Source organism: Orycteropus afer, unplaced genomic scaffold, assembly GCF_000298275.1.
Source record: "Orycteropus afer afer isolate SDZICR_OR568_19922 unplaced genomic scaffold, OryAfe1.0 scaffold00244, whole genome shotgun sequence".
In the NCBI taxonomy this organism is placed as follows: Eukaryota; Metazoa; Chordata; class Mammalia; order Tubulidentata; family Orycteropodidae; genus Orycteropus; species Orycteropus afer.
This window is the reverse complement of record NW_006921831.1, coordinates 1,062,302-1,090,029: the sequence shown is the minus strand read 5'-3', so window position 1 is coordinate 1,090,029 and position 27,728 is coordinate 1,062,302. Positions and strand designations below refer to the sequence as shown.

Sequence of the window (27,728 nt, the reverse complement as noted above, 5' to 3'; positions counted from 1 at the left end):
ACAAAGATACAGTAACTTCTCGGCCACAGGAGACCACCCTGAGGGAGCGAGGTGTTGGACCTGTGGTCTTGGGATCATGGTCATGGGGGACATCAAGTTCAACTGGCACAACGTACTACACAAAACCATTGTTCTACATCCTACTTTGGTGAGTAGTTGAGTGGGGTCTTGGAGGCTTGCAATTAGCCATCTAGATGCAATGATGGGTCCCTCCTCGTCCAGAGCAAGGAAGACTGAAGAAAACCAAAGACGATGGAAACAATGAGTCGAGGGGACGGCAGCAGACCATGCGAACCTCAGCCTGTATGACCATGAGACCAGAAGAACTAGATGGTGCCCGGCTACCACTGTCAACCACTCGGAAGGGGATCAGTGCAGGAGATCCTGGATAGAGTGGGAGAACGATACGGAACAAGACTCACAGTCATGAAAAGATGACGTTTGCTGGTTTGACAGAGCTTAGTGAGACCCCTGAGACTATGGCCCCCAGGTACCCTTCAGGTCTGGAACTGAATTCACTCCTGTGGCGTTCAGGCAAACAACAGACAAGTGTATAAAGTGAACGGTTAACAGCAGGCGGGTTCCCACCTCAGAACAACCAACCACGGGAGATCAACCGGGGGCGGTGCTTGCACAGGGAGACAGCTTGGGGCGGGAGTGCGTGGGAGAGGACGCAGGAAAGGGGGGCCACAGGGAGGAAGTGGGGGAGAGCTGTTCCTCTGTGGGGACGGCACTCAATGTCATGAGACAAAATGCATGTGAACTCCTGTGTGGAAACGGAATTTTCTCTGTGAACTTTCACCCAAATCACGAGCTTTTAAAAAATCGATCCAACAAAAGCCAGTGGTGATCCCATGACTGTGTCCATGTTTCTAAACCAGACGCCAAGCTAGAGGCACATCTGACACGGCAGCCGTCACTGCAGGGACGATGAAGGGGAGAAGGGGTGGGCATGCACTTTCCCCACGTACAAATGTCCTAGCGTCCCCTGGACCACAGCTGAGGGTGTCAGGGATGGCAGGCAGGCCAGCAGTCTGCGGCAGCAGTCCCCATGGAAGTGCGTCCCACAGCCGCCCAGCGGGGAGGTGGGGGCTCGTGGACTTGGCAATTACTCCAGCCTGGCTTGGGGCAACAGCCCAATGCAGACCCCGAGGGTCGCACCGTGGCCAGATCTGAACAAGCAGGATCTTTCGCCAAAAGGGCCACGAGACTCGCTCCTGAGAACGCTCGGTGCTGACCCCCAGCCCGCACTCAGCCCCCGCCCCACCGCAAGCCCTCATTTTCCTCAGCCTTCTCCTGGGGAAGCAGCCGGTGACCCCGGGTCTGCTGGGACTTACCGGCTTCAATAGGGACCGTCTTCTGGTAAGCGGAGGACACCTTGGCAATGTCTTCAAAGGTTGACGCGTTCTACGAGTCGGGAAGGATCATCAGCAAAGTAGCTTCTCCAATCCTCCCCCCGAGACATGCGGGGACAGCCCCCCCAGGTCTGCACTGACCCAGTGCCCGCCCACCTCTGCATGCTGCACGGTAACCAGGCAGAACAACATGGTCCATCACACTCAGGCTAGTGGTCACACAAGTCAGTGTCAGGACGACAACACAGACCTGCAGCTGCCCAGTCACAGATGCATCGCACGCTCCCCAGGGACCCTCCCCACCCACCCCAGGAGCCTTCCGCTCTCCACGCTCCCTGGCCCTGCCGGCCCTGACCACCAAGCATGATGACACCTTATTTCGCAGGAGACCCGTGCTGGCCAACCGATGGGACATCCATGTGGAGTCAAACTAGGTCCTGACTCAAAGCCACACCTCTCTGTCCTCCCCACGCTCCCCAGCATCCTATCTGAGGCCCAAGCCTGCCTTCCACCTCCAGGGAGCCACGCCATGAGCCGAAGGGAGGAAGACCCTGATGCAAACCTCTCCAAGGCACCCCCTGCTTAGCCCCCTCGGCTTCCACTTCTCCCCTAACAAAGCCCACCCAGCAGCCCCACCCTCGCCTGCCCAAGCTTGGCCCACCAGCGGCCCTGCCCTCCGCTCCCCAAGACCTGCCCAGCCCCACACCCCGGCCACTCTGCAGTGGGACCGGCTTCTTTCAGCTTCAGGGCTCCTGCCCCTAGGCCTGGATACCTGAGGCGTCTGGGCTCTGTAGCCTCCAGACCCCATCTTTCCAGGGAACTCCTCGCCACCCTTCAGAGCTGAGGTAAGCCCTCACTCCTCAGGGGGCCTTTCCCACCCCTCAGCCCAAACCTGACACACAGGGGTCACCGTGCGGCAGAGACAACACCATGGCAACCAGCTGCCAGCGGTTAGCAGAGAGCAGGAGCCTGGGTCTGAACGCTCACCTTGTCCATGCGGTCCTTCTGCACCCCGTACTTCCCACCGAATCCTTTGGAATAGTCTGAGAGGGGCACAACAGAACACCGAGTGAGGCCAAGGCCAAGCTGGGCCCCGACAGCAGAGACATGCAACAGACGCAGCACAGCCCCGGGGAGGCGCCAGCAGGACAGAGGGGGAGGAGAGGCCGCCCGGCCGGCTCCCATCACGAGGCAGGCTTGGGTTCTAAGCTGGGGCTCAGCGCACGGGCAGGGAGCGGCGGGAGACGGGCAATGCATGCTCCCCACAGTTCCCGGGGGGCAGGGAAGGCGACAGGGCGCAGTCAAGCAGGAGAGGGGCCACAGGCCAGGAGTGTGCGACACACACTTCAACAGCACAGTCTTCCACACCCAGCAGGTGCTCTGCGCCCCCGCTGTTCACACTCTGCTCTACCGTGCACCCAGCGGCCGTGCCACCGTAGCTGTCTCTGAGTTTTTTAGAACAGAACGCGTGCCATGTGGAAACACTACCAGCCAAACACAGACGCTGCAGCAACACAGGCCCGCGTGGAAGTCACACCGCCGTGCAGGGTCATGGCCAAGTCAGCCCAACGGTCCCTCCACACAGCGTGCAGGCACGCCCAGGCACGTTCCCCTGTCCACCCTCGGCACCGTGAGGTGTGTCTACTAGGACTGCTTATTGTCGGGTGTGAAGTGATTCCAACTCAGTGAAACCACGAGGCAGGCCAGAGCTGCCCCAGAGCATTTCCTTGGTGGTACCCTCCATGGGAACAGGTCACTGGGTCTTTTCTCCCACAGAGCAGTGGGTGGGTTTGAATCACCGACCTTTTGGTTACCAGCCAAACACCTAACCACTGAGCCGCGGGGCTTCCTACCCACCAGCACCCGGGGCTGAGAAGCCTCCCTGGGCCCTGGGCCAGTGCAGCCAGGGCATGACTGTCTTCCTAGTCGTGTGTCCAGGTTTAATGACCCAGTTCGGACACAACAGTAATCAGGTATCAGCTCTGAGAACTGAGGCACCTGGCCCTCCCACTGCCAGTGTGTGCACGTGACCCCCAGCGTGTGCACGTGAAAACATACTTCTGAGCTTTGCGTATACACTGTTTTGGCCGTAGGTGAAGAAAGCGTCATTAAAAACAAAACAGAACGCTTCCTGCCTCCGGCTGAAAAAGGCCACGAGACAGACACAGGGCAACCACACTGAACGTGCCTGCCGCCCCCTTGCTGCCCCAGCCTCTGGCCTAAAGGTCACTGGTCTGGTCACGCCTTGCTCTGCACATGGAGGCGGTGACGCCGCTCAACCACCCGTGGTGGTGGCAGTCAGGAGACCGGCTGGTGCCCCGAGGTGGTCAGCACGAGACCAGTTCGTGCTGGACGCTCCTAAGGAACCAAAGCAATGCCCCCCGGACCCGGCTCAGGGTCAGGGAGCCACGGGCTGCCGCTGCACCCTTTTCACCAGGTGCGGAGCCTGGGGGGTCAACACTGTGAGTGGCAGAGACTGAGAGCTCAGCTGCTTTAGCACGGAAGTGGGGGCATGTCCCCACTGGACACCAGGCCTGACTGCGGGTGACACGAAGACTGTGCTCTGAAGTCTGCCACGGGCGGCCGTGCTGCGGCGGGAGGCTGGCGTGCGACCGTGCCTTGCTGGGACCCGTGCTTGGCCAGCTTCTCCTTGTAATCAAACCCCACAGCGGAGGAGTCCTGCCTCTCGGACTGAACACCAAATCTGCCTCCGAAACCCGTCTTATAGTCTGGAGAGCGGCAGGTGCCAGCGGCGAGGGCGACCGAGGGAGGAAACACAGTCCGGTTACAAGTGTCTGAGCACCCGCCTTCAGCAGGCACATTGCTTCATGAAGCAGAAGGCCGCCCAGCACAGGGCCTTCCACAGTCACAGGCCGGCCAGCAAGGAGCAGACCTGACCCCAAAACAGGTTACAAGCTGGACTTGAACTAGTTCAGGAAGGCAACTCCAGGCGTTGAAGTTGGCAATGAGGGCCCTACCCACACCACAGGCGAGAGAAGACACGCACACTCATGCGTGTGTGTGTGTGTGTAAGGTGACACCTGACAGGCACTGCAAACACACAGGGACAACTGTCACGCAGCAGCTCCAACTGTCCCCACTTCTGCTTCTCTGTCTGAAATGATGGCAGCACCAGACCTTTGGCTTGAGTCAGCTTGACACTAAAATTAGGTCCTCCCTCCTCTCGCTCTCCCTTGTCCAAGGATGGGGTTCCTATCTGATCACAAACCACTTCCAGGCAGAAAGGAGCACTCTGCCGGCATGGGACTCCGAGCCGGAACAGTGCCGCGTGGGCCACCACCCACGAACGGAAAACGGCATTCCCAGCAACGCTGCCAGTGATGCCGGCGGCTTCTCAAGCACGCGTCCCTACGGTGTCGGAAACAGCTCCCCATCCGCCGGCGGCTCCTCCGAGTGGAGGGTAAGGGCCTCACTACACTGGATGGACCCGCGAGGCACAGGGCCCCACACACAGAGCTGAGGGAGCAAGGCTGCTGCGAAACACAGCGCACACACAGCGCACACACACACAGCGCACACACACAGCGCACACGCACAGCACACAGCACACAGTGCACACACACAGTGCGCACACAGCACGGGCACCGCTCCCGGAAGGAGTGGGGCAGACAGGCGCCTGTGGAGAGGGCGCTAGGCAGGTGTGGAGGCCGCTACCTTTCTGGGACTCGTGCAGCTGCACTTTCTCCTGGTGGTCCCAGCCAAGGGCACACTTGTCTTGTCTGTCTGTCTGGACGCCAAACTTTCCTCCAAAGCCTTTCACGTAGTCTGCGTGTGTGACAGAAGCCAGTCTGTTAACGGGCAACCAGGGGCAAGGGGCCTGTTTGCCAGGCTGTCAGACACCCCAGTGACTACCCCACCCTTCCTGACCTTGGATAAAGCTTCTGGTGACGCCCCGGAAGCGCCTCCTCGGGGAGTTACCAGAAGACACCCACAGTCTGCTGTCCGCAACAGCAGCAGCAGGCAGGTGGACAGGGCGGGGCCCGCATCAGAAGCAGGGACACGTGTGCCTTCAACAGTGCGTGCAGGAAGCACGGCCCACCCGCACAGATGTGACTGGGACACCGTGCCAGCATGACAGGCGAGGCTTGGGGAGGGGGGGTCCCAGGGCCCCAAAAGTGTAAGGATTTGATTCTTTTAATTTAACGGCTTTAGGTTGTTTTCTCGTACGGCTGCTTTCAAGGAGAGTGTTTCATTCAGGAGAGGCGTCTCCCCTCGTCCATCTGGGCTAACACCAGGCCCTGGATGGAGGAAAGATCAAGTCGAGCATACCTTTCTGGGACTCGTGCTTCTCCGTCTTGCCTTGATACTCGAAGCCAACGGCACTTTTATCCACTTTGTCCTTGTCAATCCCATATTTGCCACCAAAACCTCTGGAGTAATCTGAAAAAAGGAAAGCACTGTTCACATACCACCAACAAAGCCAACGACATGCTGTGGCTCTCACAAGGCTCTCAGTAACCACTTTCCACACTTAGTTTAAAAGAACGAAACTACCACAAACACTTCCAGGTTCACCATAAGGTGTCTTGGGTGATACGGGAAACAAGGTCCCACTGAACACGCGACCCTATAAATTGGGACGGCAGGACCCACAGCGGACAGGGGAAGAACTGCAACTCCCCATCCCACCACCCCGAAACCCAGCAGGGAATAACCGTCTCCTCAGGCCCAGGCTGAGAGTCAGGGAGACGGGCACCTCGGCCTCACAGACTGTGGAAGCAGAGGTGTGCTGGGCGGGCTGTCACAGAAACAGCAAACTCTGGACTAGCTTCAGAAAAACACGCCTCTCCTCAAAGCGAGGGAGCTGTGAACGTCACTCTCACACCAGTGCGTCAAGGACGTGTTAAAACAAGAGGACACAGAAACCAGCACCTCAAGACAGAGCCTGGGGCCTCGAGGGGCCTAACCGTGGCCCCCGGACCCCAGGGGCTGTGTGCAGACCGCCCAGGAGGCTGACCTTCGCGGATGCCACCAGAAGCGAGTCCGTGACACCCTGGACAGGATCTAACAGGATGTCCCGGTTAACAGCTGGACACTATGCAAAGTGATGTTTTGCTCCCAGTACAGACAGAGAAGCCAGAATCGAAGCCATCGCGGCTGAGAAGGGAGCTCACGGGGGCCAGGCAGGTGGGCAGGAGCAGGAGGGCAAAGACCCCAAGACACCAGCGCTGCCACCCAGTCCCAGGCTGGCCCACATCACCCCCAAGGAGTGCAGGCTGGGTGTCCGCAGTGTCCTGCGGTTCTTCCTCACAAGCAAGGCTGGACTTCTTGCTTCTCACTCTCTGCTTTTTAAGTGCTGGCAATCATTTTAAAACGTTCAAGTGTGGGCCGGGCAAACAGGAGCAGAGGACCGGCAGCTGCTGCCCGGCCACGGTGTGCTGATCTGTAGGACAACCTGCACAACACGCTCCTCCCTGAGAAAGCGGCCTCCCTCCCCGGAAAGGGAGCCCTCCTCAGGACACTGTGCCCAGCACAGTCTGAGCCTTCACAGCAGTGGAAACAGCTAGCGCAGTCCTCTGCTAACCAGAGGCTGACGGCTCAATCCACCCAGAGGCACCTCAGGAGGCCTGGGGGTCTACAGGTGGGCCTCAACTTACAATGGGGTTACACCCTAATGACCCTTGTAAGCTGGTTCTAATGTAAGTCAACTACCACCTTTGTTTTAGTTTCTGTATTGCCTTTGTATTATCTTACAGTTGATGATTGAGGAGCTCTGGTGGCGTAGTGCCTAAGGGACTTGACTGCTAATCAGAAGGCTGGCAGTTCAAACCCACCAGCCACTCCTCGGAAGGAAGATTGGGCAATCCACTTCTGTAGTGTCACTGCCTTGGAAACCCAAGGAGGGGTGCTATGAGTCAGGGTCGACTCGACAGCACGTAACAACAGCAACACTACTGATGATTCTTCCTACTGCCTTTCATCATCATCTTTCCAAATATGGTCTGAACAGGAGAAGGATGACATCAGCGATCCAGCGTGCCGACGCCTATGCAGCGCGTGCTGCTAACAGGATGTACGAAACGACAGACGGTCCTAAGTGTGGCTCATCGCAGCGCACACACCTACAGTATCCCTGCTGAAGAGCCCATGGGCCGCGGCTCTACACTGACACGAGGGGCCGTGAGGGCTCAGTCAGCCAAGAGCACCTGGTCCGGTCAGCGATAGCCTCTGACCCAGCAAGTTTCTTTGCAGAATTTATTCTTCTGAGTAATCACTGATGTTGAACGTTCCCACAGCAGATTTCTAACATACAACATGACATGTACCGCAGTCTCTGCGTGCAGAAGGGGATGGTCCGACAGATATCGGCCCCTACAACGGGGGACTGAGCAGCCACCACCACAAGGCCGTGACCTACGGTGGCCGGGAAGGCGTGGCCAGACGCTTTTTCGCTACCTCCGCCTGCAGCGTAACTCGATTTGTGTCCCCTCACAGGTGTTTCTGACGTACACGCCAGAGAAATGATGGGAGAGGCACACCCACGCTCCTCTCTGGGGAGAGAGGGCAGGGAGGAAGGAGGCCCCCGTGGGACGTCTCCCCGCCCCGCTGTCAGAGGCGGGAAAGCGCGCGGGATACAGCGCACCTCTCTGCGACTCGTGCTTCTCCGTCTTGCCCTGGTAATCGAAGCCCACTGCGCTCTTGTCCACGCGGTCCGCCTGCACACCGTACTTGCCGCCAAAGCCACTCGAGTAGTCTAGGAAGACAGGGCAGGAGTCGGTGCGTCAGCCCAATGGTGAACCAGACTGTGGCTGCTTCAAAGTCAGCAAGACACTTGGGGTTACAAGTCACAGAGGTCCAGACCCACTGCCACACACAGGGCACCGGGCGTGTCTGACGTGTGTCTGACGTGCGCCTGCTGTTGCTGTGTGCTGTCAGGATGATTCCAGCTCACGGGCACCCTGTGGGACAGAGCTCATCTGCCCACAGGGTTCCCAAGGCTGTCAGTCTCTACGGGGACAGACTTCCAGGCCTCTTCTCCCCTAACATGTGCCTCCTGGACTTTTTGTCCCACTTGATGGTTAAAGGGCAGCTCTTTCGTGTTGGGAGAATGCAAGCCACAACCCTACTTTAAAAATAACTGTTCCCATAGAGTACAGAGAAAGCTGCACAGAGAAAACACTACGTGTGAACGCCAACTGGACACATACCTAAAGTGCTCACGTACAGGGCGCCCTCCCAGAGCACCACGTGACACAGGAGGTAGAACCTGACAACCCGAGAAGACAGAGTGCTTTGGGGAGGTGGCAGGCCTGTTTTTAAAAAGGCTTTACAGCTGAGATGACCAAACGAACAACCACCACACCGATGAAGACACGCCGGCGTGCTGCTCAGCTCCGCCCGTGCGTGTTACCACCCCACCCCACACTCTGGCTCCTGGCTGGAGGGGATGTCAGTGTTTTGCCAGCAACATCAGAGAGAGAACTTCTCCTGGCGGGCTGTTTACAGGAAGGGGAGGTGTCCGCTGCCCCCACAGAGGCATCCTGCTAACGGGGACGGGGACGGCACACCTCGTCCGACCACAGCCTGAGAGAGAGAACCAGAAGGCGGCAGAGGGGCGGTGCTCCTGCAGACAGCCCGCCTCGCCCGGAGCACAGGCAGCGTCCGGCGGCGTCCAGGCTCTGGCACCGTTCTCCCCAGCTTACCTTTCTGGGAGACGTGCTTCTCAGTTTTGCCCTGGTATTCAAAGCCCACAGCAGACTGCAAGGGAAAAAAGACACAATCATGCATCTTTAAAGCTGCCAGACCCATTACGTGATTTCACAAAACATAGGAAAATTTAAAAAATAAACCACAGTATTTTTGACCTCTGATTTCCTAAGACAAAGGCAGGTCAAATCACTGACTCAGGATGGTTGTGAACTCACACGTCAGACTGTAACACAAAGCCATGTACTGCACAGGCCACATGGTGTCCCATCCTGCCCAGACTCGCGCCCCAGTGTGCTACACAGGCCACGTGACAGTCACGTGGTGTCCCGTCCCGCCCCACCCAGACCCGTGCCCCAGTGTGCTACACGGGCCACGTGACAGTCACGTGGTGTCCCGTCCCGCCCAGACCCACGCCCCAGTGTGCTACACAGGCCACGTGACAGTCACGTGGTGTCCCGTCCCGCCCAGACCCGCGCCCCAGTGTGCTACACGGGCCACGTGACAGTCACGTGGTGTCCCGTCCCGCCCAGACCCGCGCCCCAGTGTGCTACACGGGCCACGTGACAGTCACGTGGTGTCCCATCCCGCCCAGACCCGCGCCCCAGTGTGCTATACGGGCCACGTGACAGCCACAGCCACCTGTCCTCCCAAGGGCAGGCCACAAGACAACTGCGGCGGCCTGTCCTCCCCAGACCCATGCCCTCAGCATGCTGGGGCTGTAAAGTGAGCTCAGTGGGTTACTGCAGTCACACAGCACCGTACGAGCGACTCCCCGTGCCTACCCGCCTGCCAAATCAGCTGCCCTAAGAATGATGTTAATACCAGTAACAAGGGCTGTGGCTCCTACAACCCACGACCAGGCCAGGTCCCGGCTGGGCATCCCACCACACACTGTCTGGTTTAGGGGGTCTTCTGATCACCCCGTCTACAGACAGGTAAGCCAGGACACAGGCTGGAAAGCAGCCCCGCCAGAATGAGGGCCCAGGTCTGTCTGACTCTTAACCACCGCAACCAGACAAGACAGCAGAGATGAGGCCGTGAGCCACAGCATCGAGAGCAGGCAGACGGCACCTGGACACCGACCTGTGGTGTGGAGCAGACCTGTGTGGTAGCCACCTCCCTGGGTGTGAGCAGGACGAGTCACAACACACACGTGGGGGAAATGGAGGGAACACGGCACATGCCAGCACCTTCTCAGAAGTAAGAGAAGACTGCCTGACCAGAGACCACTCCGGCAAGTGTGACCACTGGGCCGTCCGGCGAGCAGAGTGCACGACAGGGCCGTGCGCAGCAGGCACAGAGAGAGAGCCGTCCAACCCTCGGTTCTCGCTTCTTCAAACCCAGAGCCGTGAAGTCGATTCCGACCCAAGGCACCGCTAGAGAACAGTGAACTGCCCCAGAGGGTCTTCCTCCCGCAGAGCGGCTGGGGGGTGTGAACTGCCGACCTCTCAGTCGGCAGCCAAGAGCTCAACCACTGCGCCACCAGGGCTTCCTCGCCCCTTCACCCGACCCATGATGTCAGCTCTCAGGAGGGGAGCCCCGAACCCTTCCGTCCAGCCCTGTGCCCCACCCACCGTCACGGAGCCGCCACGCTTCTCCCAGGGGCCTGTCCGTGCGAGACACACACGTCGCTCTGGGGGCGGCACCCCCTGCCCTGGTCCCCGAGGACGTGCCACTCACCTGGTCCACTCTGTCCACCTGCACGCCAAATTTGCCTCCAAAGCCCCGGACCGCGTCGACCTGCGAGCAGTGCTGGGAAAGCTTCGACTGGTACTCGTGGCCAACGGCCGACTGCAAGAGGGTTCGAGCCAGGTGTTAGACCCCCAGCTGTGTGGCCCCTTCTCCCCCACGCGGCGCTGAAGGGAGCCCCTCCCCCCCAGCTCCAGGGCAGCGTACTGCACACTCCTTGATGGGGTAGACATCACAGTGCCGGGCCCTCAGCCCTCAGTGAACCTGAACCCTGGGCTCCCGATGCCCAAGGGCTGAAGTGAAGAAAGGCCCATACGGCCCCCACATCCACACAGCACGGCCCCCCCGCATCCACAGAGCACGGCCCCCCCACGTCCACACAGCAAAGGCCCCATGTCCGCAGAGCACGACCCCTGCTTCCTGCCACACTGTTGGTAAGATCAGCTCACGTGAAGGTCTGGGGCAAGATGGTTATTGTTACTTCAGGACCCAAGCAGCAGGGCAAAGCCACTCTCCTGACACGCTGAAACAGACACGCACACCCGTGTTCCAGCACAGACGTGCACTCGGCGTCTTCGAGCACACACCACCCAGGACCGGAGCCAGGTCCTGACCCCTGGCTCCCTCTAGCAGCACCACCACCTCCGTTGACACCACAGGTCACATGTGTCCCAAGGGGCAAAGCAAGAGACGAACCCAGGGCTTCCCACTGCAGAGGTGCAGCCCAAGGCCCAACTGCCCCCCAGGTTGGTGAGCAAGGTCTCAGGCACCCCCTTCACGTACATCCAGTGTGGACTTCTCTCCTGCCCAACCAGAGCCGAGTTGCTGACAGAGACCCTGTGGGCCACAGCACCTGCAGCACGCCCCGCCCCGAGCACCCCGGGCTCTGCGCGGCCCCACCCGCACTCCACCCGCAGGCCGAGCGAGGCCTGGGCCTCCATGGGCCCTTCGGCGGAGTGCAAGAGCAAGTTTAGGGGCCCGGCAAGGACCATGGGACCCCGCCAGGGCGTCAGACTGCCTGTTCTCTGGCAACTCACCCCACCGGGAAGGCCTGGCCATAGCTGCCTCGTACCCTGAGGCCAACTTCTGGGTATGTTTTCAGAAAGTCAGGCAACTACGGGGTTTGTAAACAGAGCAGCAGCCCAGTTCTCGAGCACCAGCAGGAGGCGGAGCCAACACCTCCACGGCCCAGCGCTCACAGTGGCCTCGGCCTCTTCTCCCACCTTGGTCTTGACATTGGCTGCCGCTGCTCATGTGCGTTACACCCGGGCTCTGTGGTCTCAGTGGGGGGTTCCTGCCCAGAGCACAGCCAGGAGCACCTGGCAGCAGACTGATGCAGCCCCCAGAGAGTCCCTCCCGCCCCCTGGGGCCCAGGGAGGGCAAAAAGCCCTGGAATCTGGCGCCACAGACAGCTGGGCAGGTCTGCTCGGAGGAGCGTCATTCCAAAAACCGCCTCTGACCACACACGGCACTGAGCATCGGCGGGAGGGATGGGGCGCAGGGCGCTGTTGGGGGGCTTCGAAGAACAAGCGCCGCTGGCAGCCCACGGCTGTGAAGGAGCCCGAGGAGCGCGTGACCACGCCACCTCACCCCAACAAACGGCGAGTGCTCACATGGCCGCGTCCACGGGGCCCCACGGCTCCTGGCTCACCCCAACGAAGGCCAAGGCTCAGTGAGCAGCCTCCACGTGACCCCACGGCCCCTGCCGCACCCCAGTGAAGGCTGTGGCTCACTCGGCAGTGTCCACGGGAACCCAGGGCTCCTGACTCACCCCGACGAAGGCCAAGGCTCAGTGAGCAGCCTCCACGTGACCCCACGGCCCCTGCCGCACCCCGACGAAGGCTCTGGCTCAGTGGGCAATGCCCACAGGACCCCACGGCCCCTGCCTCACCCCGGCCTGTGCTCCACGTGCAAATATGTGCTTGCCCCCCCTCTGCTTCATTCTGGAAGTCTCCATCACGTACCCGACTGGTAACAGTTTGCTGTGAGCCGTCAAATCCACTGCAGCTCGTAGGGACTGGAGCTGTGACAAAACAGACCTGTCCTGCAGAGACCCCCAGGCCGCCATCTTTACAGAAGAGGCCAGGCCTCCCTCCCATCAAACCGCCTGCTGGGCTAGAAGCGCCAGCCACGCACTCAACCACCGCACCACCAGGGTTCCTGCGAGACACAATGATCTCAAGAGTTCTTCAGTCTCTGGAAAAAAGCCACACGTAACATGAAGCACTTCCTTCGAGTTCAGAACCTTGGTTATTTCTGATCCAGACCGGTCTGGTCACGCTCGTGGGAGCAGAGGGCTTCTTCCTCCTGCTGCGTGTCGGTGGGCAGTGGTGGGGTGGAGGGTAGGGAGGCCCGAGCAGCTGCATCGCTGGGCTGCCTGGTTGAGGGGAACGAGGCGGCCCCCCCAGCTGCAGAGACAAGGGTCCTGCTCCAGGCTGTGGGCCCCGCCAAGGCATCGCCTGGGGGTGCTGTCCCCAGGTACTCCCTGGGCTGCACCAGGCCACACATGAGGCGGGGGCTCAGCAAGCCCAGACCTGGACGGGGTGGTGCTTGTCAGGGGCTGTCAAGGCGACTCTGACTCAGTGACGCGCCGCGACTGGGCGTTAGAACCGCCCTGCGGCGTTTTCTATGACGTTAATCTCTCTGGGAACAGATCACCGGGCTTCTCTCCCACGTAGCTGCTGAGTGGGACCCCGACCTCTCAGCAGACGAGCGCTTGACCAGTGCACCACCGTCACAAACCAGGGGCAGTGCGGTGTGCGGGGCCGGGGCGGGGCGGTGTGCGGGGCCGGGGCGGGGCAGTGTGGGGGGCTGGGGCGGTGTGGGGAGCCCGGTGGGAGCCGCAGCTACAGTGTGAGAGCAGCCACGGCTCAGGCAGGTGGCGAGAAGGCAGGCCCCTCCGGGAGGCCCCACAGCACCCCTGAGGGAGCCGGAGGCTGAAGGCAGGTCCGGCAACAAAGGACAGTGCGAGGCCGCAAGACACACGAACCCTGTTCCCCGACGTGCGGTGCTTCCCACCCGAGTCCAGGGCGCGGCTTTTACATGCCGTCTTTCTGTTCCAACTCCCCACAAACCCAGGGAGGGGGCAGTCGGGGAGGGGTTGCTTCCTGACCCTGGCTTCTGTCTGCTGCTTGCTCCCCGAATGCTACAGCAACTGTTCAGAATCTCACAGCAACCATTCCAACCACCTTCCCAACTAGTGGCCGGGACCTCTGGGGCAGGGACACGGTGACACCACAAACTGTCCGTGTCCCCTTCCAGCAGCCCCACTGCCGGCTGGGTGGAGGTGGTGTGGGCGTCCACACAGGCCCACCTGACCCCACCCCACTTCCTGGCTGGCTGGCTGTGGGGCAAGCAACCCAGCAGGCCCACCCCGCCCCACTGCGCTAGAGCACCATGGGGGTGCCATCTCTGTCCAGCTCTTCACCTGACCCACAGGAGGGGAAGGGTGTGAATTACAGACCAGATCCCAACACCAGCTGGGTGTTTACTGGTAAACAGAACCAAGGCATGTCTGCTGGAGTGAGACAGCACACAACTCAGAACTGGGCCTGCTCCCCTAAGGGCACGTCTGCAGCAAACACAGAGATACCCCACCTACTCGTCTCCTTTCCAGGAGCTACACGATCGGGGACCCCGTGCAGAGAGGCGCCAGCAGTACTGCCCCAGGGGATGCAGGCCCATCTGCGTGGCCCGCACCCGTCTCCTACACTAACGGGGACCCCCTGTGCGCAGACGCATCGGCAGTGGGGTGTCTCCTGGGAAGTTCTGGCACATGGCCGGCCACGGGCTTTCTGAGAGCGAGGCCCCCGCCTGTCGGGGCTGACCCCCGGAGCCTGCCAGGCCACACTCAGAGGTCAATGCACGCGGGAGGACTCCAGCTAGACCTCTGGATGTTCACGTGACAACAGGACGAGGCTGCAGGAACCTGCTCCACCACGCGCAGCGATGACGAGGACCTGTCCTGAGCACGAAGCGGACCCGGGGCCCATCTCCACCTCGGCCTCCCTCCAGCCTTGGCCGGGGGAGTGTACCAGCGTCCCCCCAGGGGAGTGCTTCCAGACAAAGCCGAACTGACAGAGGGCGACCTCTGGCCAAGGTGACCCCAGAAAACTGACCCTGAACTTTGAACCCACAGGAACACAGGGTGACTCCTGGGCATCCCATCTGCACGGCCACGCCCCCCGACACTGGCGCGTGGACCGCCACCCTCACCTTGTCCATTCTATCCTGCTCCAGGCCGAACTTCCCTCCGTAGCCGTGGGAGGCCTTGGGTCCTGTTTCCCGTTCCTTCTCCTTGAGGATCTGGTGCTCCTGGGAGACGTTCTCCCTCAGCTTGTGGATACTTGAAGGGGAGAGAGAAGACGGTCACCAGCAGCCGTGCCCTATGCAAGGGCAGGCTGCGGGAGCTGCAGCCGTCAGCCAGGGCTGCGCGTCTGCCAGCCTGATGCCCGCCTGCGTGCTCTGCCAGCCCCCCACCAGTGGTGCTGAGCCACGTGGAGGGGTAGCACCCTCCCCCAAACAGCCACCATCAGATGTGGGCAGGACAGCTGCTCAGCTTCCCACTGGAGTGCAAACCGTCATCCGGGGGCTGCCCAGGGCAGGTCAGGGGGCCCCTCAGCTCAGACACCAAGGGCACCCAGAGCCCCATGCCCCGTGCCCTTGAGATAGCCTGCTTCCGCTTGAGGCATTCAGGCTTGTACATGGAGACAGGGTGTTTATGATCTATAAGCTGTTTGTCTCTGAAATACAGGGGAGACTGAACAGAACACGAGCTGTGGCCCAGATGCCGCACGCCTTCTCGAAGAGTCTGCCAGCCTCGCCGGCAGGGCCCTCCACCACCCAGGGGACACGGAGGCACTAAACGACCCAGCCCATACTTTCAACATGGATACTACGACCCCAAGTGTGGACACAACAGAGGTTTTAGGAACAAGGGAAAGACGATTACTACTCCTAAAAGCCTGGAGACCCCAGGACCTCCTGAACATCTGTATCCCCCACACGCCCTGAGTTCCCATCAGCCCTGACCCTCTGTCTGTTCTCTAACCCGCATCCCCCGTGGGCATGGAAACCTCCAGAAACAGAGGAGACGAGAGGAGGAACAGAGGCCACCCTGTCCGGGAGTCAGCTGACCCCATGGTGCCCCACCGAGGACCGCTCAGGCTCCCTCGCCGGCTCTCACTTCTCCAGCTGCTGCTGTGTAAGGGTGGGGCCTACACACGAAGGACACACACTGGCGTTTCAAGTCCCACAGTGCACATTCAGCCCTCGTTTGGATGTTTTACTGATGCTTTTCCAGCCCCAAGCAACTCACTGTACTGCAAAGACATTTACGCTTCACAGTAAGACGAACTGCCCACACCACCGAAGCAGAGGCCCTGGTCACAGCGATGCCTTCAGTCGGGGGTGTGGGCACAGATTGACCCCAGTGGAGCCTACACTAACTGTCTGAGCCACTGAAAACAGCAGGAACTCCCCCACCTGACGAGGAATACACCTACGAGGCAGTGACTGAAGGTGCCCACGTCAGCAACGAGGACATGGCTCACTCCAGAACCAACTACTCAACCCTGCAGTGCAGTCACCTCCGGACGGCGGCTCACGCTCAAACCCTTGCCGTTGCAGAAAGGAGAGCTGCACCAACTGCCCTGGCCGGAAAAGCTCGGCACCGGGAGCAGTCATTCCAGGACACATGCAAAAGTGAACCGCGATGGGAACCGAGAGTGAGGGGTGTGTATGCGTGTAAACACACGTTACATACATGTCATACACATACCCACATATGCAAAAGTGGGCTGCACTGGGAAACTGAGGGAGTGTGCAGATATGTGTATGTATGCATGTGCACACACGTTACACGTCATACACGTGTATAAGAATGGACTGGACAGGAAACCAAGGGAGTATGTGTGTCTACGGATGTGTGTACACATACATTACACATATGCCACACACATACATATAAAAACAGACTACACAGGCAATTGAGTGAGTATGTGTATTTACAGATGTGTGTACACATGTCACACGTATCATACACATACTAAAAAAACAGACTGCATGGGAAATCAAGGGAGTATATGTGTCTATGGATGTGTGTACACATACATTCCATGTATATCACACACACCCACACATATAAAACAGATTGCAATGGGAACCCAAGGAGTAGGTATATATGTGTGTATGTACATGCATTACATACGTGCTATAAACATACATGCATGCAAAATGGACCACAATGGGAACTGAAGGAGGAGCATTTATGTACGTATGTGTATTTGTACGTATACACACACATCATGTACATACACATAAAATCAACTACAATGGGAACTGAAGGACAATTTATACACGTACATGTATTTGTATGCATATACACACATCACACACACATCACACATACACTCACAAAATTAACTACACTGGGAATTGAGCGAGTATTTATGCATGTACGTATATTTGTATGTATACACACATCACACACACGTCATACAGATACATAAAATTAACTACACTGGGAACTGAGGGACTATTTATGTATGTGTATTTGTATCTATACACACGTCCCACACACATCACACACAGACACATAAAATTAACTGCACTGTGAACTGAGGGAGTATTTATACATGTACGTGTATTTCTGTGAACACAGGTCACACACACACATAAAATTAACTACACTGGGAACTGAGGGAGTATTTATGTAAGTGTATGTATTTGTATGCATACACACGTCACACACATAGGATTAACTACAATGAGAACTGAGGGACTATTTATATATGTATGTATATTTCTATGTCTACACCTACGTCACACATAGACACATAAAGTGAACTACACTGGTGTGGTGGTTATGTTTGTGTGTCAACTAGGCTGGGCCTGACTTTGGTACTGAGAGACTGGGGTGCTGCTCTGACAGATACCTAAAATGTGGAAACAGGAATGGAGTGCGTCCTTGACCCGAGACCCTGGCAGAGAAACCCCAGCATATGGCAGGACAGACGGCAAGAGACCGGCATGAGAGACAGTAGGAGCAGAGCCCAGAGACCGGAATGCGACAGCGACAGCCTCACCAGCCCACGGAGGAGAAGCTGGATGCCTTGGGTTAGGCGGCTTCCTGGCGGAGTGGGTTGCCTTCAGGCCTTACTTGGTAGAAAAGATCAGCATGAAATGGAGTAGCAGGTTGGCTGACCCACGGAGCAAAAAAAGCCGGGTGCTTTTTGGCCAGGGTTTTTCCACGGAGTGGGTTGCCTTTGGCATTGATCGGCAGAAGCAGAGACCAAGGAAACGGAAGCAGAGCTCCCTCAGCCTCAAGGGTAGGACCGTGGCCTTTGGGGGTGGAACGACCACAGCCCCCTAGGTTTCAGAGCCAGGCCTTCACCACCTTGGTTCTGGAGTGTGGGGCTGCTCGTTCATGTGAGCCAGTGGGATGGAGCCATAGCCGCTGCCCAAGAGAGAGGGGGCAGGGCTGCCATGCCCAAGAGGGAGAGGAACGGGCCCACCAGGCCAAGAGGATGAGGTCGCCACTTAGAGGAACTAGGGGACTGGAGCCACCCAGTGGGGAGACCTGTATAGGTGCCAAGCTGACAGGGGGTGGAACTGTGGTGGTTAAGGCTGTGTGTCAACTTGGCTGGGCCTGGCTGAGTGGCTGGGCAGCTGGTAGTAGTTACTCCCCATGACAACACTGGCAATCAACTCCATGGTGGGATCTACCACAAGCAGCTGAGTAGCTGCTTTGGGTATGTGGTCTGCTTCCTGTACATAAGGAAAAGCCTTGGGGATAGTCTCTAGCTTATGGCTTGAACCCTGCATGTAGCCAAGTCGTTGTTCACCAGCCTGCCATGCTCTGCCGGCCTTGGGACTTTGAATGGACTTGAATGAACAGACTTGAATTAATGGCCTGCCGTGTGGTCTGGTAACATGGGACTGTGCCTTTTTGCTTGTCAGCCTCAGCAGCCAGCAGCTGTCTGAGTGAAGAAAAGCCTCTAGCTTCAGTGGGCCAGGAGCAGGAGGCAGAGCTGGACCCCAAGGTTGAGGGGCTTATACCCAGCCCCTAGAACCTGGCACTTTGGACTTGGACTTAAAGCCTCCACATTGTAAGAATAAACTCCTGTTTGTTAAGGCCTCCCATTGGTGGTATATTCTTGTCAGAGCGGCACTAGGGAACCAGAACAACTGGTAACTGAAGGAGTACGTGCAATGTGTGTGCACGTCTGTACAAATGTGTTACATGTGTGCCCATACACATATACGTACATGTATATGCATACAGGTGCTCTGGTGGCACAACACTTAAGTGCTTAGCTGTCAACTGAAGGGTTGGTGGTTCAAACTCACCCAGCAGCTCTACAAAAAAAGATGTAGCAGTCTGCTCCCAATGAGACAACAGCCTAGGAGACCCAACGGGGCAGTTCCACTCTGTCACATTGGGTCACTATGGGTTGGAACCAACTTGACAGAACCCAACAACAGTATGTGTGTACACACACACACACACACACACTCTCTCTCTCTCTCTCTCTCTCTCTCTCTCACCTACCTACCTGTCACATGGGGTCACTATGAATCGGAACTGACTTTGACAATGTGGGTATAAACACACAGATATACACATACATACACCACGTCTAATATTACCTATTATGTTATCAGGTCAACAACACAATCAGAAGCACCTCTAACACAAAGGTCCACACGGGCCAATCAGGGAGGTGACGTCCCCACGTGCCAGCACCAGCATTTCCAGCCAGCACGTCCCCCGGAAGCACCAACACAGCCTCTTACTCGATGTGCTCCTGGTGTCCGGAGCCCTGCACCGTCTTGGCGCCCCATCTCTGCTCTTTCTCACTTACGTCATTCTGAAAAGAAAAAGAAGTAAGGAGAGACCTCCCGTGCTGCACAGGAAACCAGGCCACCCGTCAGCACCCCACCAAGCAGAGTTCCCTTTAAGGAAAACAGAACCAGTGGAGACTGGAGGCGCGTACCACGAAGTCGGGGTCTGTTTCCCAGTCATCGGCACCCCCATCGTCCTGGGTGATGGACACGGCGTGGCCCGCAGAAGCTTTCCACATCTGCAAGAGTAGCACTGAGGTTACGGGGACCTTGGGAAGAAGGGCACTTTCAGAGGCAAAGTAGGTCCCCCTGTGAGAACATGGCAGGGCGGGGAGCTACGGGGCCCCCCGTCCTTCGTCTTCCCCGTGCCTGAGCGACAACGTGAGGAGCAACACTGCACACTACCACGGTGCTGCCACGCCGTCGAGTGGCATCAGAACACCGCTGGCGTCTGCTGCCGAGGGTGCTCTCGACAACAGACGGACAGACAGCTGAGCAGGTGGCCGCTACATCACAGGACACGTCTCGTTCTGCCGACTCCTCCAACAGCACTGCTTCCCAGACCGTAAGCGAAGCACCGGCTGGCTTTCAGTGACTTCACAGACACAGAACCTGTTCCTCTCCCCGGGCCCCACCAGAAAGTGCCTCAAGTAACTGATTAGCAGGCTGCTGTACCATCGGCCTGGGGGACACACAGGCCACACAGTGCCTGCCATCCCTGTAGGGGCCACCCTGCACCTTCTTCTCCCGTAGTCACCTGTGTAAGACAGTCAGGCTCCGTCTGAGACAATGACGCTGCTGCTCCTACCGACAAGGTGACTGACTCTCTGTCTCTGTCCCGCCACGTGGGGACCGTCCCATACTCCAGGAACAACCGACTCACCTCCTCGAGAAGCACTAACATGCTCAGAGGCCAGGGGGCAGGTGGCAGCTTACTTAAGTCCCCAACAGGAAGCTCTGCTCAGGTGCCAAATCGAGAGGGGTCAATGCGCCACCTCGGGGGCCCGGAGCCACCACAGAAGCTGCACTGGGGTTTCTGTGGCCTGAACTAAGGGCGGGTAAAAGCCCCAGCGAGCTTGAGAATCTCCTACATAGACTCACCCCCTGCAGCTCTGCGGGGTCTCGAGTCCAAGTTCAGGACGGTTAAGTGCTGTTGCTTCTGACTCACAGCGAACCCATGTACAAGAGAACAAAACCCCGCCTGGCCCTGCGCCGGCCTCACAATCGTTGCCAGCTGGAGCCCATCGTCGCAGCCACTGGTCCATCCACCTCGTGGCGGGCCTTCCTCTTTCTCACTGACCCTCTACTTTGTCAAGCAGCATGTCCTTCTCCAAGACTGGACTCTCGTGATAACGTGTCCAGTGGACGAGAGATGAGTTGTGGCCATGCTTGCTTGTAAGGAGCATTCCGGCTGCGCTTCCTGCCCGACAGACGTGTTCACTCCTCTGGCCCCCACGGCACGCTCAGCGTTCTTCCCGGCAGCACAGCTCAAAGGCATCAACTCTTCTTCGGTCCTCCTCCTTCACTGCCCAGCTTTCACATGCCTATGAGGCGACTGACAATACCATGGCTGGGGTCAGGGGCACCCTAGTCTTCAGAAAGACATCGCTGCTTTTTAACACTTCAAAGAGGTCTTTTTGCAGCAGACTTGCCCAGTGTGATATGTCGTTTGATTTCTTAACTGCTACTTCCACAAGTGTCATTGTGGATCCAAGTAAAATGAAATTTTTGACAACTTTAATCTGTTCTCCATTTACCGTGATGTTGCTTATTGGTCCAGTTGTGAGGATTTTCGTTTTTGTTGAGGTGTAATCCATACTGCAGACTGTAGCCTTCCATCTTCATCAGTAAGGGCTTCAAGTCTTCTTTCCTCTCAGTGGGCAAGTTCGTGTCATCTGCATATTACAGGTTATTAATGATTCTTCCCCCAATCCTGATGCCACATTCTTCTTCACACAGTCCAGCTTGTTGGATTATTTGCTCAGCATACAGACTGAGTAAGTGTGGGGAAAGGATATAGTCCTGACACACACCCTTCCTGATTTTAAACCATGCAGTGTCTCCTTGTTCTGTTCAAACAACAGCCTCTTGGTTTATGTACAGGTTCCTCATGAGGACAATTAAATGCTCTGGAATTCCCATTCTTTGCAGCGTTATCCATAATTTGTTATGACCCACACATACCTGAATGCCTTTGCATAGTCAACAGAACACGGGTAAACATCTTTCTGGTCTTCTCTGCTTTCAGCCACGATCCATCTGACCTCAGCGATGACAGCCCTCATTCCACATCCTCTTCTGATCTGCGCTGAATTTCTGGCAGCTCCTTGTCAATATATTGCTGCAACCATTTCTGAAGTACCTTCAGCAAAACTTTACTTGGGTGTAATATTAATGATATCATTGGATCATTTCCACATTCTATTGGATCACTTTTGTTTGAAATGAGCAAAAATATGGATCTCTTCCAGTTGGTTGGCCAGGAATCCGTCTTCCAAATTTCTCAGCATATGAGTGAACGGTCCCAGCATTTCATTCATTTGGTGAAACATCTCAATTGGTATTCTGTCAGCTCCTGGTGCCTTCTGCTTTTGGCCAATGCTTTCAACGCAGCTTTGACTTCCTTCTTCGACACCATCAGTGTTTGGTTGTATGCCACCCTCCTGAGACAGCTAAGCGTCAACCTCAGTAAAGTGACTGTATGTTCCTCCCATTTTCTTTTGATGCTCCCCACATTGTCCAGTATTTTGTCTGTCAAACAAAAACACCAAACTCACTGCCATCAAGTCAGTTTCAACTCACAGCGCCCTCCATTGGGTTTCTGAGGCTGCAAGTCTTTATGGAAGGAGATTGCCCCATTTTCCTTCTGCAGAGCAGCTGATGGGTTTGAGTCACTGACCTTCCAGTTAGCAGCCAAATGCCTTATCCACTATACCACCAGAGCCCCTTCACACTGCCACAGAAGCATTCAATATTGGCAACCCAAGGCTTGAGTTTTTTCTTCAGTTCTTTCAGCTTGAGAAATGCCAAGCATGTCCTAACCTTTTCATTTTCTAACTCCAGGTCTTGGCACATTTCATCAGAATACTCTGCCTTCCTGAGCCACCCTTTGAAATCTCCTGTCCAGCTCTTTTACTTCATCATTTCTTCCATTTGCTTTAGCTACTCTCCATTCAAAAGCCAGTTTCAGAGTCTCTTCTGACATCCACTTTGGTCTTTTCTTTCTTTCCTGTCTTTTTAATGACTTTTTGCTTTCTTGATGTATGATGTCCTTGATGTTACCTCACAACTCATCTGGTTTTCCATCATTGGTGTTCAAATCTATTCTCTCAATTTGTGTCAAATCCAGTCTCTCAATTCAGGTAGGACATCCTCAAGGTCATATTTTGGCTCTCATGGACTGTTTCTTTGTGTTTGTTTGTTTTTGTAATTTTTATTGTGATTTGGGTGAAAGCTTACAGAGCAAATTCACTTTCCCTACAGCAGCTCACATACTACTTTGTCTCGTGACATTGACTGTAATCTCCCACAATGCCACAGCTCCCCTCCCACGTCCTCCCGACAGCCACCTCTTCCCTGTGTCCTTCCCTCCCATGCACTCCTGTCCCCTGAGCTGTCTCCCTGTGCATACACAGCCCTTTTGTTCTCCCGTGATTGTTCTCTCCCAGGAGTGTATCTACCTCAGGTACATGTTCACTTCATATGCCTGTCTTTTGTTTGGCTGGAAGCCACAGGAGTGGGTTCAATTCCAGACCTGAAGGGCAGCTAGGGGCCTTAGTCTCAGGCGTTCCATCAAGCTCTATCGGACCAGCAAACCTGGTCCTTTTTTAAAAAATGATTTTGAATTTTCTCATGGACTGGTTTTGATTTTTTCAGCTTCAACGTGAAGTTGCATTTAAGCGACTGACGACTGGTCTGCGGTTGCCCCTGACCTTGCTCTGAGCGACGGTACTGAGCTGCTTCATCATCTCTTTCCGCAGAATGTAGTCAGTTTCGTTCCTGTGTGTTCCATCTGCTGAGGTCCATGTGTGTAACTGCTATTTATGTTGCTGATAAAAAGTACTTCCAATGAACAGGTTGTTGGTCTTACAAAATTCTCTTGTGTGATCTCTGATGTCATGCCTATCACACTAAGGCTATCTAGATTTTCCAGTAGTTGTTGTTGTTGTTGTTGTGTGCCGTCGAGTAGGAAGAGGCTAAGCAGGGCGCAGTGCCCTGGAATCCTGGATGTGGCTCCTGTCACCGTATCTGGGGCAGGGTCCTCGGCCACCAGTGGGTAAGGCCAACCACACCCTTTTGAGGCCACTGCAACTGGGCTCCCCACTGTCGAGATGTCCCGGAGGAAAACCACAGCACGATCTGCGTTTGACACAATTCAAGGAGCAAATGAACCATAAACTGTCCACTGGAGGCCAAGCGTAAACTGTCCCCTGGAGGACAGGCATAAACTGTCCCCTGGAGGCCAAGCATAAACTGTCCCCTGGAGGCCAGGCATAAACTGTCCCCTGGAGGCCAGGCATAAACTGTCCCCTGGAGGCCAGGCATAAACTGCCCACTGGAGGCCAAGCATAAACTGTCCCCTGGAGGACAGGCATAAACTGTCCCCTGGAGGACAGGCATAAACTGTTCCCTGGAGGACAGGCATAAACTGTTCCCTGGAGGCCAAGCATAAACTGTCCCCTGGAGGACAGGCATAAACTGTCCCCTGGAGGCCAGGCATAAACTGTCCCCTGGAGGCCAGGCATAAACTGTCCCCTGGAGGCCAGGCATAAACTGTCCACTGGAGGAACAAGCAGACAATGCTGTCCCGGTGTCCTCATTCCCTAAGTGAGGACACATCCACAGGACAACTAAGCAACGTGGCCAGCCCACTGCCACACCTCTGCCCCCAGCTCCACGTCCCTCCTGCCACGACACTGTAGGAAGAGAGGTTTCCCATCTGCCGCGCCTCAACTGCCTATGGTTTCCACGGCTGTGGAGACAGCTGCCCGGCGGGCACCAGTGGGACGAACAAGCACCCTACAGTCAAGGGTGGAAGCAGGTGTGTCCTCCTGTGATGTTTCGGGGCCCACTCGCCAGCTGCCTCTTGGAAACCAGCTCCACTGGGGGGCAGGTTGAGGACGTCTGCAGGCCTCCTGGCGCTACGCACGGCTCTTCTCACCTTCCAGAGACCTGGCTGAGAAGAGGCCCCGCGGCCTCCTCAGACAGCACCGAACAGCAGCTTCTCCATTCTGGAGTTCTCTGGAGTCCCTCCATTTTTCTCAGATATCGGCAACACTAGCAACTTTATTTAAACAGTGACATTTCTTTCCAGAAAATGGCCATGCCCCCGCCCCAGCCCTCAGCCCTGTCCCTGCAAGCCCCGCCCTTGCCTTGTTGGAGCTCACTCACCCCGCTCTCCCAAGGGCGACGGGTATCAGGAGGCCCAAAGCACAGACCTTCCTTTCCGGCTGACGCTGAAAGGCTGCTCACAGGACTCTGCTCAGAGCACGGCGGTCCAGCGAGGGCTCGCGGGCATCTGGGGAGAACTCCGTCTGCGAGGGGAGCCAAGGCCAAAGTTCACAAGCACATCTGTGAAGCGGCACCTCGTCCAGGACCTCTCCAGCCCTCGGAAACCTGCCAGATTTTGTAAAGAAACACAGACCTCGGCCGTGAGTTTCAGAAGACGGACGCTCTCTGCTGGCCCTCCCAGCTTCAGGTAGAGAAACAAAACCCCGCACAGATGCGGGCTACGACCTCTGGTCCTCTGGTCATTCTGACTTAGTACGTGGCGAAAAAACATTTTCTGTGGGTTTTTCGCGACAATACGAGAAAACCAGTGTTGCTCGAGGGATAGTTTGCACCCTCCCCAGCCACGTCCCCATCCCTGAAGGACGGCCCGGCCCTATCAACAGGGCAAGGTGATCGCGCGGAGGCCAGATGCCCCTGCTAGACATCACACAGCAGGGGACACAATCCTCAGGAAACAGTCGAGGAACAAGGCAGCCACCAGCAAGTGCACTGGGACGAGGCCTGAGCCCTGCCCGCCCTGTGATCAATTTCCTGTCCAACTACTCGCTGCCTTCCCTCCCTACCTCTCTAGAGCCCCCTGGGGATCCTAACTTTGGCAGAGTGCTTAGTATGTCTGTGGTTACTCACCTAGGACAGTTACTCACTGTACCCAGGACAGCCAGTGACTGTCCGAAAGTAACAATACTGTATCTCCTCACATGTTAAATAAATGCACAGAAACAACAGATGAAAAAATGTAAAGCTGGGGAACTCGGGGTCCTAAGATAACATCTCCGGACCCCACAGGGCACCACACCCAGATCCACTCAGAATGGGTCAAAATCCAAACGTAAGAGCCAAGCCAGGATGCTCCTAGAAGGAAACATAGGCACAAACATTCCAGACCTGGAATTTGGCCTTACATAAGGCACCAACAACCATGAAAGAGAAACAGAGCCCCTGGACCTTAAAGAGCTTAGCTGTTAACTAGAAGGCTGGCAGTTCAAACCCACCAGCCCATCCACAGTAGGAAAATGGACCAGTTGGCTTCCACAAAGATTGACAGCCTTGGAGACCCTGTGGGCAGTTCCACTCTGTCCTCTAGGGGCGCTGTGGGTCAGAATCAACTCCATGGCAGCGGGTTTTTCGGTTTGGGCAGTCAACTCACTCTTGGTGCCCCCATGAGTTTCAGGGAAGAACTGTGCTCCACAGGGTTTTTAATGGCTATGATCTTTCAGAAGGAGCGCAGCAGCCCTTTCTTCTGAGGCACCTCTGAGCACATGGAGAACAATAAGCATTGACCAGGATATGGAGAAACTGGAACCCTCATGCATTGCTAATGGGAACGTAAAATGGTACAGCTGCTGTGGAAACAGTCCGGCAGGTCCTCAATCAATGAAACATGCAACCACCACGTAAATCGACAATCCCGATCGCAGAACTATATCCAAGAAAAATGAAACGCCCACGCAATCTGTATACAAATGTTCATAGCAGCATTCCTGAGAACAATCAAAAACCAACCCATCAGGAGATGACAGGGCTTACGTAAGGTGTACATCCACACGAGGGCGCGTTATTCAGCAAGAAAGCAGATGAAACGCTGCTGCGTGCTAGGACACGGGTTAACCCGGGAGACGTGAAGGAAGTACTGTCGCAAAATGCCCTACGATATGGATACCACGAAATGTCCAGGCCTCCTCACGGGACGGTGACAACATTCCGAAATCAACTGTGATGATGACTGCACAGCTCTGCAAACGCACTAAACCCTTAAAAAAAACTCACTGCCCTCAAGTTGGTTCCGACTCATAGCGACCCCTCCTTGGGTTTCCAAGGCAGAATCTCTACAGAGGCAGATTGCCCAGTCTTCCTTCTGGGGAGTGGCTGGCGGGTTTGAACAGCCAGCCTTCTGGTTAGCAATCAAACGCCTTGGACTTACACAATTAATTGTATGGTATGTGATTGATCTCTCAACAAGGCTGATACCAAAAAAAAAAAAAAACCACCTGTTAAAAAGACACTCCCTGTCACGTACCACTACTATTAAACCTCCGTCCCAAATGGCATGTATAACAAATCAACATCTCACAACACACTGCCACTGAGGTAGTGAAACCCCTATCGAAAGGTCCACAGTTCAAACCCCCAAGAGGCTCTGTGGGGGACAAGACGTGCAGATCTGCTGTGGGAAAGACTACAGCCCCTGGGAACCAGCGTGGGGCAGCTCGACTCTGCCCTACAGATTCACTGTGAGTTGGAGTCAACACAGCACATAACAACTGCAGGCCAAGCACCAAGCCGTTCACTAGCGTCAGTCCTTTACAGTCAAGTCCATCGCAGCTCCGGTAAAAGTCAGCTTCGATGGGAGTGAAGTTCCACAACGAGTCTGTGTGCTCCTGGCTCTTCAATCCTGCTATCTGAGTTCCCTTTAAGGCTGCCTCGCTCCTTGACTATCTGGCAAAGAATTTTCCAACCCAAGGACAGACGCAGCCCTGACTCAACGCAATGGAGTCCGTGACTCACCCTCGTGGTCACCCAGGCACGAGGAGGTGGGGCAGGAGGGGTCTCCGGGGGAAGCCCCCCACCCAGGCTTCGCAGGACCGCTGGTCTCAGCAGGAGGTGAGCACCCAGAGGCCCAGCCCCCCGACGAAGCCCCGTGTCTCGGTCCACAAACCG

At 56.5% G+C, this 27,728-nt stretch overlaps 1 protein-coding gene across 1 annotated transcript; it reads right to left on the bottom strand.

Annotated features, from left to right (window-relative positions):
* Positions 1-1,251: 1,251 nt before the first annotated feature.
* CTTN (cortactin) lies at positions 1,252-19,822 on the bottom strand. Its single transcript, XM_007949325.2, has 11 exons — positions 19,712-19,822; positions 19,512-19,585; positions 14,931-15,060; positions 10,707-10,817; positions 9,020-9,074; positions 7,960-8,070; positions 5,646-5,756; positions 5,031-5,141; positions 3,974-4,084; positions 2,343-2,398; positions 1,252-1,407 (listed from the first exon to the last, which is right to left on the bottom strand). The coding sequence occupies exons 1-11, from the start codon at positions 19,796-19,798 to the stop codon at positions 1,252-1,254; spliced, it is 1,113 nt and encodes a 370-aa protein (XP_007947516.1). The 5' UTR covers positions 19,799-19,822.
* Positions 19,823-27,728: the final 7,906 nt, after the last annotated feature.

Bases quoted from the DNA above. Each gene is read 5' to 3' on its own strand.
- CTTN (XM_007949325.2), bottom strand. From the start codon at position 19,798: ATGTGGAAAGCTTCTGCGGGCCACGCCGTGTCCATCACCCAGGACGAT. The intron at 5,142-5,645 runs GTATGCTCGACT...TCACACACGCAG, and splicing joins GAAGCACGAGTCCCAGAAAG to ACTACGTGAAAGGCTTTGGA. The intron at 4,085-5,030 runs GTAGCGGCCTCC...GCCGCTCTCCAG, and splicing joins GCTGCACGAGTCCCAGAAAG to ACTATAAGACGGGTTTCGGA.